The sequence below is a fragment of the Sitophilus oryzae genome, unplaced genomic scaffold, assembly GCF_002938485.1.
Source record: "Sitophilus oryzae breed Bouriz unplaced genomic scaffold, Soryzae_2.0 scaffold_377_pilon_pilon, whole genome shotgun sequence".
Classification (NCBI taxonomy): Eukaryota; Metazoa; Arthropoda; class Insecta; order Coleoptera; family Curculionidae; genus Sitophilus; species Sitophilus oryzae.
In genome coordinates this window covers 409,273-424,437 of record NW_022146948.1, presented here as the reverse complement: position 1 = coordinate 424,437, position 15,165 = coordinate 409,273, and the positions used below count along the sequence as shown (strand labels likewise).

The 15,165-nt window shown below is 31.6% G+C and overlaps 1 protein-coding gene across 1 annotated transcript in view; it reads right to left on the bottom strand.

Moving 5' to 3' along the window:
- The window catches only part of LOC115885210 (GTP cyclohydrolase 1-like), a 72,015-nt gene that overhangs the window by 31,374 nt on the left and 25,476 nt on the right, over positions 1–15,165 (bottom strand). Inside the window, exon 3 of the mRNA XM_030904038.1 lies at positions 7,599–7,808. Within this exon, the coding sequence (XP_030759898.1) occupies positions 7,599–7,808 (210 nt within the window). The remainder of the gene's footprint in view (positions 1–7,598; positions 7,809–15,165) is intronic.

Below are 15,165 nucleotides of genomic sequence, written 5' to 3'. Positions count from 1 at the left end.
TATTGTCGCCGAATTACAATGAAAATTCAGGATTCAATTATACAATCAAACGTCAGGAAGTGATTGTAATTTAGCTCATAAGATTTAATTCCAACTAACATGGCAAAGTGAAAAAATCAGCTCTGATCTATTTTAATATGTTTAAAGATGTAGCAAATTTGAAGGTAGGCTTTATCAGGAAGTATTACGATATGAATTACACAATGGCAACACTGCACAAAATTCTTTTAAATTTTGTTTGTAGAAAACTGTTTTCTTTTAAATTTATTGCCCTCTATTATGTAGTAGCGAAACTACCACATCAAAATATCTGATTTGGAGACAGGCTTTAAAAGCCTGCCTCCTTTTGCTGCCTACAATTTTATACATGTAACGAGGCTTCTGTTGCGTAGCTAGATATTCTGTGCTATAGGGTATTAAATCAGCGGCGTGCGGTGACAATTATAGGCGGGGAAGCGAATCGGTAAAAAAAACCTATTTTGAGACATTACTTTTACATTTTCTTATAAAAATTACCTTTGAAAATTCCGAGGCCATTTTCATTGTTCGATTAAAATTCTATCGAAAATTGTTAAACAAACAAAAACACATAAAGTTTTAATAGTTAAAATAAGTCGTAAAACCCAACATGAAAATGTTTAGTGAATTTTTTTACCGATTTCTCCACTCTGGTCTCTAAATTGATCGGAACCGTTGGCCTACCAGACTTAATAATGTTACTTTTTTCTTGGAAATTCCGACTAGAAAATCCCTTTTTTAATAACACATATACAAAACGAACACAGTCTAAATTATTGTCCACACTAGCAGAAGCAGAAGATTGTCCTTCTTGACCCTCCTTTACAAACGAAACAGTAAACACTAACTTAGATCCGAAAAAAATACAATATTACCTATAAAATCGTAAACGAACCCGTCCCGATAAATTAAAAGTCGCGGAAGGCGGCCGAAAGATCGCTGCCGTGGCTTGCAACTGTGCGCGATTTTCCAGCTTAAATTTGTCGTTTGCGTTCAAGGTCAATAACATCTACATGAAGAAGGGATAGGCGACCGGCGTCGATTTCCAGGCGCGCATCCATGCAGTAAAAGGCTAATTAAATTTACTACGTTTATGTAAGGTTTCAAATAAATAATTTTAACAAATTAAATTAATCTTTTGTTATAAAATAACAGTATTATTAACGTTTAACTATTTATTTTTTTTATCTTTAAAAAGTTTAGGGAAGCGGTGCTTCCCCCGCTTCCATGGACCGCACGCCGCTGTTTTAAAGTCATAATATAAGTTAATATAACATACTGTATAAGTGCAAATGTTTTTAGGGGTAGTATATTTCGACCACAAAATCACGATCATGAGGTTTTTTTTCGCAAATTTTTTTTTCAAAATTTGGAATCTTTTGAAAAATTTTTTGGATTTTTTTTAGTTTTAAGTTAAAAACCATACTTTCTTGATAATACAGCAACATAGATAGTAGTTTAAATTTGTAAGAAAGAAAACCCAGAAAAGATCCAGTGGTTCACAAAATTTAAGCAAAAAATCATTTTTTTTTGGAAATTTGCTCGAAAGTAAAATAACTCGGCTATTTTGGACTTATTTGAAAAAACGACAAAGAGAAAACATGTTTCTTTTATCGAAATCTACCAGCCCTGAAAATGTTTGCACTTATTTAAGACTCACCATTATTGTAGATGTATACCTAGTGTATACCTGTATATTCCTGGTATTGATAATGCATTTGGATATATGCCGGGTATATGGTATTTACCCATATTCAATATACAAAATAATATTTTTTTTACTCGAACTAAACGAAATTAACATGAGTTGGATGAATTGAGCATTAACGATTACGAATGAATCCATATTACATTATTCGTAATGGTTAAACAGAATCCTGAAAGTTAAATGGAAACCTAAAAAATATCATCGAAAATAAGACAAAATGAAATTAACGGAACGTGAAAAAGATGGAAACTTTTTCACTCTTTTCAGTATTAATTCAAAGAGTAGGAAAGCTTTCAAGCCCGAGACTTGAAGTTTAATTCGATCAGAGCGAAAAGCGCTCTATAATTGGCCCTATACGAGAGGAAAATTAGTTTCTAAAGTGGGAAAGGGCGAAGCGGCAACCTATCGCGCGCCTTAACTATGTTTTACATTTACAAATTTTTAGTATAAAATTGTAACACCACGTATTACTATAATCAAGAGTTAGCTGTATATGAAAACATTATTAAAGTTAGTTAGTTAGAGAGTGTAAATTACTATGCGTGACAGCAAAGAGTTACTTTTTCAAACATAAATATAAAACATATAATGTGGGATAAGACATTTTTGATCTGAAGTTATGGCGTGTTTCAGTTATAAATCTTTAAATTAGATGCCATTAGTTTGTGTTTAAAATACTCCAAAATATTATTAAAGCTGTACTATAGATATGTTTGGATTGTATTTAGATGCTTATTTGATGGATTATTTTCAACTAACAAGTATCAAGTATGATAAGTGTATCTTTATCAAGCATCAAGCCGAACGTCACCTTAAAAATGTCATCGATAACAACTATATAATAAACGGATTGAGAATCACTGAATCACTCGGATATATCACAGAATCACTCGTTAGCACTCGTTAGCATCGAATCAAATGAAATTAACATGAGTTGAATGAATTTAACAGACATTCAAAAGAAATGTTTAGAAAACGAATGAATCCATATTACATTATTGGTAATGGTGAAACGGAATCCTGAAAGTTAATGGGAAACCTAAAAAATGTCATCGAAAATAAGACAAAACTAAATTAACGAACGTGAACAAGATGGAAACTTTTTCACTCTTTTCAGTATTAGTTCAAAGAGTAGAAAAGCTTTCAAGACAGACCCTGGAAGTTTAATTCGATCAGAGCGAAAAGCGCTCCGTAATTGGCCCTATACTGCAGGAAAATTAGTTCCTAAAGTGGGAAAGGGCGAAGCGACAACCTATCGCGCGCCTTAACTAATTGTACATCTAGTTTAAAATTGTAACACCACGTATTACTATAATCATGAGTTAGCAGTATATGAAAACAGTATTAAAATTAGTTGGTTAGAGAGTGTAAATTACTATGTGAGACAGTAAATAGTTGCTTCTCCAACCATAAATATAAAACATATAATCTTGGAAAAGAAATTTTTGATCTGAAGTTATGACGTGTTTCAGTTATAAATGCTTAACTTAGGTGGCATTAGTTTGTTTTTAAAATACCTCAAAATATTATTAAAGCTGTATTAAAGGTATGTTTGGATTGTATTTAGATGTTTCTTTGATGGATAATTTGCAACTAACAAGTATGAAAATTGAATCTTTATCCAACCGAACGTCACCTTAAAAATGTCATCGATAACAACTACAAAATAAACGGATTGAGAATCATTCGGATATATAATCACAGAATCACTCGTAAGCACTTTTAGCATCGAATCAAAGGAAATTAACATGAGTTGATTCAATTTAATAGACAAGTCTTTAGAAAACGAATGAATCCCTATTAGATTATTGGTAATGGTTAAACGGAATCCTGAAAGTAGTGTTAAATGGAAACCTAAAAAATATCATCGAAAATAAGACAGAGTGAAATTAACGGAACGTGCACAAGACGGCAACTTTTTCACTCTTTTCAGTATTAATTCAAAGAGTAAGAAAGCTTTCAAGCCCGAGACTGGAAGAATAATTCGATAAGTGCGAAAAGCGCTCGTAATTGACCCTATACGGGAGGAAAATTAGTTTCTAAAGTGGGAAAGGGCAAAGCGCATCCTATATCGCACGCCGTAACTACATTTCGTCTAAAATTATAACACCATGTATTAGTATAATCAAGAGTTAACAGTATATGAAAACAGTATTAAAATTAGTTAGTTAGAGAGTGCAAATTACTGTGACAGTAAAGAGTTGCTTATTCTCCAAACATAAATATAAAACATATAATGTGGGATAAGAAATTTTTGATCTGAAGTTATGACGTGTTTCAGTTATAAATTTTCAAATTAGATGGCATTAGTTTGTGTTTAAAATACTCCAAAATATATATTATTAAAGCTCTAGTAAAGATATGTTTGGATTGTATTTAGATGGATTATTTGCAACTTCTTTGATGGATTATTTGCAACTAACTAGTATGAAAAGTTTATCTTTATCTAACTGAACGTCACCTTAAAAACGCAATCGGTAACAATTATAAAATAAACGGAATGAGAATCACTCGTATATGTATATGTATAATCACAGAATCACTAGTATATCTAAGCATTTTTAGCATCGAGTCAAATGAAATTAACATGAGTTGAATCAATTTAACAGATATTCAAAAGAAATGTTTCGAAAACGAATGAATCCATATTACATTATTGGTAATGGTTAAACGGAATCCTGAAAGTTAATAGGAAACCTAAAAAATGTCATCGAAAATAAGACAAAACTAAATTAACGGAACGTGAACAAGATAGAAACTTTTTCACTCTTTTCAGTATTAATTCAAAGAGTAGGAAAGCTTTCAAGCCCGAGACTTGAAGTTTAATTCGATCAAAGCGAAAAGCGCTCTGTAATTGGCCCCGTACGAGAGGGAAATTAGTTTCTAAAGTGGGAAAGGGCAAACCGACATCCTATCGCGCGCCGTAACTACATCTCGTCTAAAATTGTAACACCATGTATTACTATAATCAAGAGTTAGCAGTATATGAAATTAGTATTAAAGTTAGTTAGTTGAGTGTAAATTACTATGCGAGACAGTAAAGAGTTGCTTCTCCAAAGACCTCTAAGGTAATGATATACATCCAATTGAATTTTTTGAGCGCTAATCTTATTTAAAATATTTTTTGTATACAAATTACTATCTCATAAATTACTCGACAGAACTTAAACTTGCTGAGAATATATGATATTTTAATCGTACTATGATCTCAATCATTTGATTTAACTTATGGGAAACGGTATTTTGCCCGATATTGTACCGAAAGACACATTAATATAATTGAAAAGTGTAGGTTTTATACTGAGAAACGGTGAGTAAACCATACATGTTAAGTGTGAATGAGATGCACTTCTTTAAAGTTAGATATTTAAAGTTCATTCGTTTGGTTTGGTTTGGTTCATTAGGATGGCAAATTTTTGAAGCCTGAAATGCTGTTTTTGAATGTAGATACTTAGAAGAAATGACTCATTAGAACTTACAATCTTGTACTAAAATTGAATAGTTCCTATTTTTGTTATTAAAGACATAAAACATATAATGTGGGATAAGAAATTTTTGATCTGAAGTTATTACCGTGTTTCAGTTATAAATTTTTAAATTATATGACATTAGTTTGTGCTCAACATTTGAAATGGTAAATCGATTGTCTTTACTACAAAATAATATGATTATGCAATCGTCTTCTTTCCTGATTTAGACTATAACCGTTTTCAAATGACTTAACTGAGCGTGGAGCGCTTAGCGTTTTTCAGAATCCGGTTCCAGGAGTTTGAAACACCGCCCACCGCCCACTTAAAGAGTGTTGCAGATCATCATGATTTAAGTCAAAATTATAGACTAAAGCGGCGTTCTCACGAGTCGATTTTAGTTGAACAATTTTTACCGATCAATTAAAATCGAACAAAAATATGCATGCGTACCATGATTTCAATTTAAGTTGATCAATTTCAGTTGAACCAATAAAGTTTGACCCATTCTAAACGTATCGATCAACTAATGAGTCACAGGCGAATTTAAAGACAAGTTGAAACGCGATTGAATCGTGTGAACAGTAAAGCGATCGAGTTTTGTGTTCAAGTTTATTTTGCGACTTTGGATGTGCGGTAAAAAAGACGATTCTCTAATGCAAGCTCTTTGAGCAGGGCTCCTGAAACATCCAGTTTATTTCTCCTCAGTATCCAGTTCCGGACCCAAAACCGACGTTTTCTGTTTTTTTTTGCCAAATTTTAATAAAATGCCTCTGATTTCTGCACTTAATAACTCACAAATGACTGCTATACCTGCTTGAACAACCTCGTTCGCGGCCATTTAAAAAACTACAATCGAATCAATTTCTATTGACGTGTGTGAACAAAAATTTGGTTTCGTTTTTTATTGGTCAACTTAAGTTGATCAACTAAAATCGACTCGTGAGAACGCGCCTTTAAGTAATAAAACGACTTAGGTATATAACGTTATGTTGATTTATGTCTTTACAAAAATGACTTGACTTGAAAGAAAATGATTTAAGTGAAAGACTTAAGTCGTTTGAACTTTATATTGAAATTGACTTAAGATTTAAATAATTTTGATTTTAGAAATTCCTTGAGACTTAGTTCCATAAGATTTAAGTAAGAGTTTTTCAAACTGACTTGTTGCATCTCTGGTGCTTCCTCGAATTTTATTATGAATTTTTGTTCCGTAAATTCTTAAACTGTCATGCATTTCTACAAAATTGCTTTTTTTATAAAAATCGATGACAAGTTCTAAGACTAAATACCGCTCGACCTTAAAAAGATTATTAATCAGCAGCATCATCTCGAATCTGCCTGCATAATAACTCATGAATCACGGTATTATTTGTCGCCGACAAGGGTAATTAACTGCGATGGAATTCTCTGGGGAAATCACTAGATCTTTTGATTTCCCGTATATTTCCAGATATAAGTGGGCGCATGGAATTTAATTAGCCCTGCTTTCAAATCAGACGGAAAAATTCCAGAAGAAAAATTTAATATTGAAAGTAAAAAATTCCTACATATATCTAAAGGAATTACTAAACTTACCCCCTAAATATTATGGGTATTTGGTTTTATATGGTAATTGTATATTTTTTTGCCTCGCACTGCTATTTTTGCAATTGCACACTAATTTTAGGGATTTTATACATGTTCTTATATAAAATAAAGATTTTTATACGTAACACACTGTTTTTTATTTATGAAATTAAAAGAAAGTAATAGTAATTTGAATAAATAATGTTTGGCGATACAATTCCGGAAAAAGCCGAACCGCTCCGAAATTATAAAAAGTTTTGGAACGCGTCTGTTGCAAGAACAGCGCCAAATAGTATTTACATTGCCCTTATGGATACCTTCCAATGATGAGTCGGTAAACTTGTTTAATTTAAACTTTTACGTATTTTTAAAAATTAAATCGCTTTACTAACAATAGACAAACTGAAATACTTCAATACTGTCTAGTTTGGGTAAAGTTTGGCAGGGATAATAGAATAAACCATTTCTGAGATATCTAAAATAAAATAAAAATCCATATATAGTCCAAATTCTTGGACACAGTATATACCGGATTGGCATTTCTGGCCTTGGGTGCTGATTTACGCATGTGTAAAAAGTACAGTCAATACAATGAGTACAATGTACTGAATAAAGAAAGAAGAGCAAGTATTTTCCCAAGCGCATAAAATCTAGCGTCAGATTAAGTGGTTATGTTGTTATGTAATAAATACTACGCGTTTTTCTCTCTTCGCCTTACTAGATTGCCATAACGATCCACTCCTAGACATGTAAATACCGACCCAAGACGGTTTCTTGTCGGTATATGAAAATTTGGCACCGTCTATAGGATAAGCTAGTAATAAATCTAAACTTACCTTCTAAATTTTGGTCATAGCCTTTCGTAAAAAATAACATGGCTTTGGCCGCCCGTTCTGGCGTTTTCAAAAGGCCTTGTCTATCGGGATTTTCTCCTAAGGAACCTAAAAGCAGTCGGTACGACCTGGACATTTCTGGAATCAGTGCTTCTCTGGTAGGTGGTTTGTGGTCCAGTTCGAGGTCGTGGTGGAAAGTGCACTTCTCATGACCTGAAATAATAAAAAATAATCCGTCAGCTAAAATTTAAGAATTAGAATAAGTTACTTTACAGTTGAGGGTTGAAAGTTACGTTTTGAAAAGTTTGGACATTAAAATATAGTAATAATAATAATCACTAGAAATAGTCTGGCATGGAAACTATTGCCCTGTACTACAGGTGGCGCCCTCTACAAGCAAAACTCCCAGACACCAATTTTCATCCAAATATTGACGTTACTTCAGAAATTATTTGGAAAAAATCGAAATAAAAATGAAACTTCTACACCCTGTATCTCCGAAACTAAGCATTTAAGGACATAGATTTATACGAACTTTTTTACTTATTTTTAACTGCAGAATATGCTGCCGAAGTTTCCGGAATACAGTTCGGACCACCCTGTATATAAATATCAAGAAACACCAAAAAAAGGTTGATATCGTTTTATTTATTATTGTTTAGAGGTAAAATAATACCTTCTTTTCACCTTTTCTCTAAATTAAATTCATATCCATAAAATTATTATTACTGTTATCGAAAAGTGATAAATATGATACAAAGAACGGGGGCTCCCAGAAAATGGTGGATGGTAGAACAAAATATATGTTTACTCAGGACGTGATTTTACATAAGAATAAGGGACAAAGGATCGAGAAATAATTTCTTTTTGTAGACCACACAGTGTAATTATAAAATACTCAGGGGAATCAAGGCTTAATAAATATACACTCAGGTGCAAAAAAAAACGCAACGGAGAAATTTTTGGTCAAATTTAAAGTGTTATATTTTTGTTATTTTTAGCCCTATTTTCATGAATTTTTTAGCGAGCTGTGTATAATTATATCAACTTTCATTCGTAAACTCAGCTTTTTATAAACTTTAGTATTTGGCATATTATACAGGGTTAATCGAGGGGTTGTTTTTTACCTTAATTTTAAAACACCCTGTGCAATAATTTCGTCTGTAAATTTTCCTAAAATAAGATTTTCCGGTCAGAACCATGACTCCTGAGCATTTTGTTTGGTTTGGTTTGGTTTGGATTCATGTTAATACATGCTTTGGTTAATTTTTAAGAGCGAAATGAACTGATAACGATAAATTTGCAATTTTTTTAATTATCATTACTTTTTGATGTACTTTTTTAATATGGCGAGATGGTTTTGGTAACTACTGTCGTAACGTCATATTACACTGCATTGACTATTATATACTAAATTAAAAAAAAACGTTAAAAATTCACGATACAGTCCAATAAACACTAATAACGATAACAAAACTAACGATATTAAAGAAAACATCTCTGTAACATTTAAGTATACAAAAAAAACTTAAAAAAATATCCTAATACTTTGTATTGCCGCCCTTGGCTGCTATAACTGCCTGTATACGCCCGTTTATACTGTCATTGAGGCCGCATATATCATATTGCGTTATGTTCTCCCATTCTTCTTTAAGGACCAAGCGAAGTTAATTTAATCCATAGATTTAATCAATCTGGTACTGCTTCGCGACCTCTAACCCTCCTGCCAAGCATTTGCCAAACGTCGAACATGATGGGCAGTTTATAGTATCAAAGTATCACCAAAGCTGCCTTGTTAAATTGAACAATAACTTCCAATAAGAAATGATAACTGAAAAAACTGCAAATTGTTGGTGGCATGCTCATTTCACTCTTAAAAATTAACCAAGGCATACATTGACATGATCCAAATAATAAATTGCTCAGAAGACATGGTTCTGACCGTAAAATTATATTTTAGTAAAATTTACACATGAAATTATTGCACAGGGTGTTTTAAAGTTAGGGTAAAAAAACAACCCTATGTTTATAAAAAACTGAGTTTACGAATAAAAGGTGTAATTATATACACCTTGCTACAAATATAATTATATACACCTTGCTAAAATATTCATGAAAATAGGGCTAAAAATAACAAAAATATAACACTTTAAATTTGACCAAAAATTTCTCCGTTGCGTTTTTTTTGCATCTGAGTGTATTATACCCCTAAATATATTTTTTAAGTTATTTCATGATTGCCTTTAATACAATATTTTAATTCTTCAAATACAAACCCTAAATTGGTCTTTCGACAAAATATACTTGAAGTCAGTAATTAATGCAAGAGCAATTCAAGTTACAGGTTTAATCTCATTAATGGATGGCTAAAGGGCAGTCCTGGCCTGAAGACCGCAGAAATTGGGTCCATCGAGCCCTTTGCCCTTCATCCTTGAACTAATAAATATGGATAGGCAGAATGTAGGTGTGCTAGAAATGTTGAACGTGACAATATTGGCGGAATTTGCCTGAACGTGATACATAGATTGTTTTAGAACGCTATTACAGTATATAATTTCTTTGTCAAAGATCGTTTACAGTGTAATATATAATATTTTATAAAATATTATTTTGATTGTGAATTTTTTCATCAAATATATATGCATATATCACTGTCAAATTTTCCAAATATCTTTTATAAATGATATTTGACAAATAAATTTCATAGTCTTAACACCGGGTATTACACTGTAAAATTTCTTTGTTAAGGATTTAAGTTAAAAGATATTTTATGAAGAATTTTATAGTGTAATATGTGTGATTTTATAAAATACTAGCTTGGTACCCGCGACTTCGTTTGCGTCAAATTAATCATTTGTAATGATGATGATAAAGCAAGCCAAGAATTTCCATTAACGTACAAACTGGATAAAATGTTCTCAAATTTATGTCAGCATGAGAAAAAACAATATGGCGATATTATTATATAACTTGGTAATATTTGAGGGGTAGTTTCATCTCGTTGGAATTTGACTTTCGAAAAAGCCGTGTTCCAAAAATAAGCTTTTTACGTCAAGCAGTTTAAGGAGAATCGTGGTTAATCAGTTACCCAGCTTTTTGGAACACCCTGTATGATTTTTTAAAAAATTTCAAAATATGTAAAAAACAAAATAAATTATGCGTGTTCAAGCGTTTTCCGGAAAGACTAACCGTTTTTTATATAACAAATATTGTAATATTTGAGGGGCGTTTCTTGCAATTTGAGATTCGAGAAACCCCTCCTTATCAAACCTCTACACCCCACAGTCAATCCGTTTGCCAAAAATCAGCTTTAAACGTCAAGCAGTTTAAGCAGAATCGTGATTACTCAATGGTCATATTTTATGAAACACCCTGTATAAATTTTTAAAAAATCTTAAAATATGTAAAACAACAAAATAAAATATACGTGTTTAAGAGTTTTTCCGAAAAACTCACCGGTTTTTAAATATAAAATATTCTAATATTTCAGGGGTGGTTTCACCCCCTTAGAATTCGAGTTTCGAAAAATCCCTTCTTATCGAACCTCTACACTCTAAAGTCAATCCGTTTTCCAAAAATCAGCTTTTTACGTCAAGTGCTTTAAGCAGGATCGTGATTAATCAATGACCAGATTTTTCGAAACATCCTCTATACATTTTTAAACAATCTCAAAATATGTAAAAAAAACAAAATAAAATATACGTGTTTAAGCGTTTTTCGGAAACTTGACCGCTTTTTAAATAAAAAATATTGTAATATTTAAGAGGTGGTTTCACACCCTTGAAACTGGAATTTCGAAAAATCCCTTCTTATCGAACCCCTACACCCTAGAATCAACCTGTATGCCAAAATTGAGCTTCTTACGTTGAGTGGTTTGAGCAGGATCGTGATTAATCAGTGAGTCAGTCACTTAAGGATTTTATATGTATATTAGTTTAGATATAGATTGTATATTAACACTAACAAATTTTTCATCAAATATCTTTTTATATAGCTTATAACACATGGTAAGGAAGTCATACGGAAAATATGTTAATCATACAACAATAAATGATATCACAGCAATAGTCAAATTCAGAAATACTTTGACATTATAATATCTTTATATGACCTAATAAAATTTCCATTGCGTGATATAAGGGTGATATGCTTTTTACAAAACTCATTACATTATATTAAACTATTCAATTATTACTATATAAATACTGTAATCAAAAATAATTTTGTTTTAACAAACCATAAATAATAATAAAATTTGATGAGGAGTCGCTTGCTAAAAATTATTATAATCTATAATTAAATAAAAATAACTTCTAAATATAAGTTACAAATATTTCAATATGTTTTTAGAATTGTTATACAACAATAGAGTACACTTGATTGATAATATTATGAATTAGTTTTATTCAATGCATTTGCGTAATTTGTCTAAAGATGAGTAGACAAAATATTTGAAGATGGAAAAACAGACACTAAAATTATGTCTATTCGGAGAAGAAACACTTGATTATTAAAAAAAATCTACATCTAAATGAGAAAGTATTTTTTTTAAATTTTCAAAAAAAAGCGAAAAGAGAAAAAAGTGTCTGATAATATTAGAGAAGTTTCATTTTTATTTCGATTTTTTCCAAATAATTTCTGAAGAAACATCAATATTTGGTTGAAATTTGGTGTCTGGGAGTTTTTTGATATAAGAAATTCGATTTTGATGTCAATATGACTCCTACTGGTAGAGGGCGCCACCTACATATTTTTAACTGGTTTGAAGAGTAATAACTTTTCGTCCGTACCTGTATAAAACTACCAAGTAAACAAATATATATTAACGACGTTTTTAACGTAAAAATGATCTCTTGGCAAAAATCGCTACGAGTAATAGTTCTCGAGATATTTGAAATCGAAATTATCAATACCTGTCATCATTGACATGAATTAAACATGTTGACTAAATAGTTAATAGACGGAAATCATAAATTTGAAATGTTTTTGTGCCAAACCATCATCAATCATAATTTTTTCGAAGAAAATTTTATGATTAATTAAAAAAAAAAATAAAAATTGTCCAAATTTATCTTTTTAGTCAAATAATTATCTACTCGACATGTTCATTTTTTGTCAATAATGACATGTATTGACTATTCCCATTCTAAATATCTCGAGAAGGGTTGCTCCTAACGATTTTTACCAAGAAACATTTTTTACGTAAAAAAATACGAAAATGTATATTTTTTCACTAAGCAGTTCTATACAGGTACGGACAAAGAGTTATTACTCTTCAAAACAGTTAAAACACATGTAGGTGGAGCCCTCTACAAATAGGACTTACAATGACATCAAAATCAAATTTCTCATGTCATAACACTAACAGACACCAATTTTCATCCAAATATTGACGTTACTTCAGAAATTATTTAAAAAAATCGAAATAAAAATGAAACTTCTACACCCTGTATCTCCGAAACTAAGCATTTTAGGACATACATGTATATGAAGTTTTTTACTTCTTTTTATCTGCAGAATATGCTCCCGAAGTTTCCGGAATACAATTCGGACCACCCTGTATATGTCGTACTACCACGATCCAGAGAAAGATCTGAGAATAGTGACATATGACATAGAAATCCGAGAGGAAACAAACAAAACCAAAAGCATGTTAAGGCTTGCTGAAATGAAGAACCTAAGAACTATAATGGGGAAGACTAGAAGACACAGAATTAGAAACACAAATATCAGACAACAATGTGGAATATATTATAATTACATAGAGATATGGAGTAGGCAAAGAAAAAGACAATGGTTCGCACATGTAAAACGCTTGGAAGAAAACAGTCTATCACGCATAGCTCTTGAAGGGAAACCCATGGGTAAGAAACAGCCGGGAAGATTTCCAACAAGATGGAAAGAGAGTTGATAGTCTATCTCCCAAGAATTCCCACAGAGGCAACCTTAAAACTAACCCAAACCAAACCAAACCAAACAGATCAACTAGATCTCAAATAAGTAGCAGAAGAAAAAAATCGTGCCCTAAAAGATTATTAACTGACGGTGTTTGAAATCACAAATTAACATTGGCCTTTCAATATTATATTCTGTGCACAATGCAATCAGTCAAATACTGTCGCTCTGTTCTTATATGCTTGACATTGAATAAACTAGCTGCCTTTCTATATCCAATTAATGTCTAATAAATATTGATTACAATATCGATAGAAGTATAATATTTAGTACTTAATTATTTAACGTATTATGTGCATCTTTTTACAATACATTTCATTATAAATCTAAGATAAAATAAAGTCTAAACCATTAAATATGTATCATGGAAATAGAATACAACATAATGAAAAACTATATACGTAATTAATGTTGATTATAAATAACAAAAAATAAATAATTTTTGACGTGCTACACATCCATTTTACCACACTATTGGGTTTAGAAATATGTTTTGTGAGAAAATTCTAGTCATAAGAAAATGCCAAAATCCACTATCAAGACTAATTGTAACTAAAAACATTGTAAATAAATACCTTTATTGTCAAAAATTTTTACAATTTGTAGACAAAGATAAAATAAACAAACAAAAGAGAATACAAAACAAGTATACAAATTACATTGTCAATCTTATTGTTTAAAATAAACATTTATAAATGTTTACAATGTCAAGGAATAAAAAAATAAAAATAATATTCAAAAATATTTAGTAAGTTTATAGTAAATATAGTAATAGCAAATATTAGACCAGTGTCTACAAGATCAAATTCGATTATCAAAATATAAGTCATTTACGGCGTAGAAAGCCTTGTCTAGTAAATAAGATTTCAATGCTTTGCGAAATGAAGAAAATGATGTTATGGATTTGATTTCAAATGGCAGGTGATTGTGCATTTTTTTGGAGTTGTATAATATTGAACTTTTAACTAACTCTGAGCGTGGGGTAGGTAGATAAAGATTTTGCTCCGCGTTCCTGAGTGGATAAGTGTGAGATGGCCTTTCTTGAGAAGCTGATACATGCATACGTATTAAGGTGCGTATTCACTATCCGAACAAACGAACGAACGAACGAGCGAACGAATGGAATTCGGTATATTTGGACGGGGAACCGAACGCATGCGGCCGTTCGTTCGTTCGTTTGCTCGACCATCCGTTTTAAGTCGGTACATCAAAGGAGTTCGAAAACGAATGGGTAGATGTTCGTTCGGTTCTAAAATTCGGTCCCGTCCATACTACTACTATGCTACTACCGAACGAACCAACGAATGTTCGCTGGTTCGTTCGGATAGTGAATACGTACCTTTAGGCAAACGGATTCAAATATAAATAAGGAAGGAAGAGTTAATATTTTTAATTTTTTAAAAAAGTCCTGAATGAGCTCTGCTGTTTAGTCCCAGTGAATATCGAACAGCTCTCTTCTGGAGCTTGAAAATGCGGTCAAATTGAGTGGCACAACACGTACACCAGAATGGAAGAGCATATCTGAGGTGTGACTCAAAAACTGCATAATAAACAGTTCTAGCCACTGACAAATTAAGCTCCTTAGAAGCAGATCTTAATGCAAAACAGGCAGAGC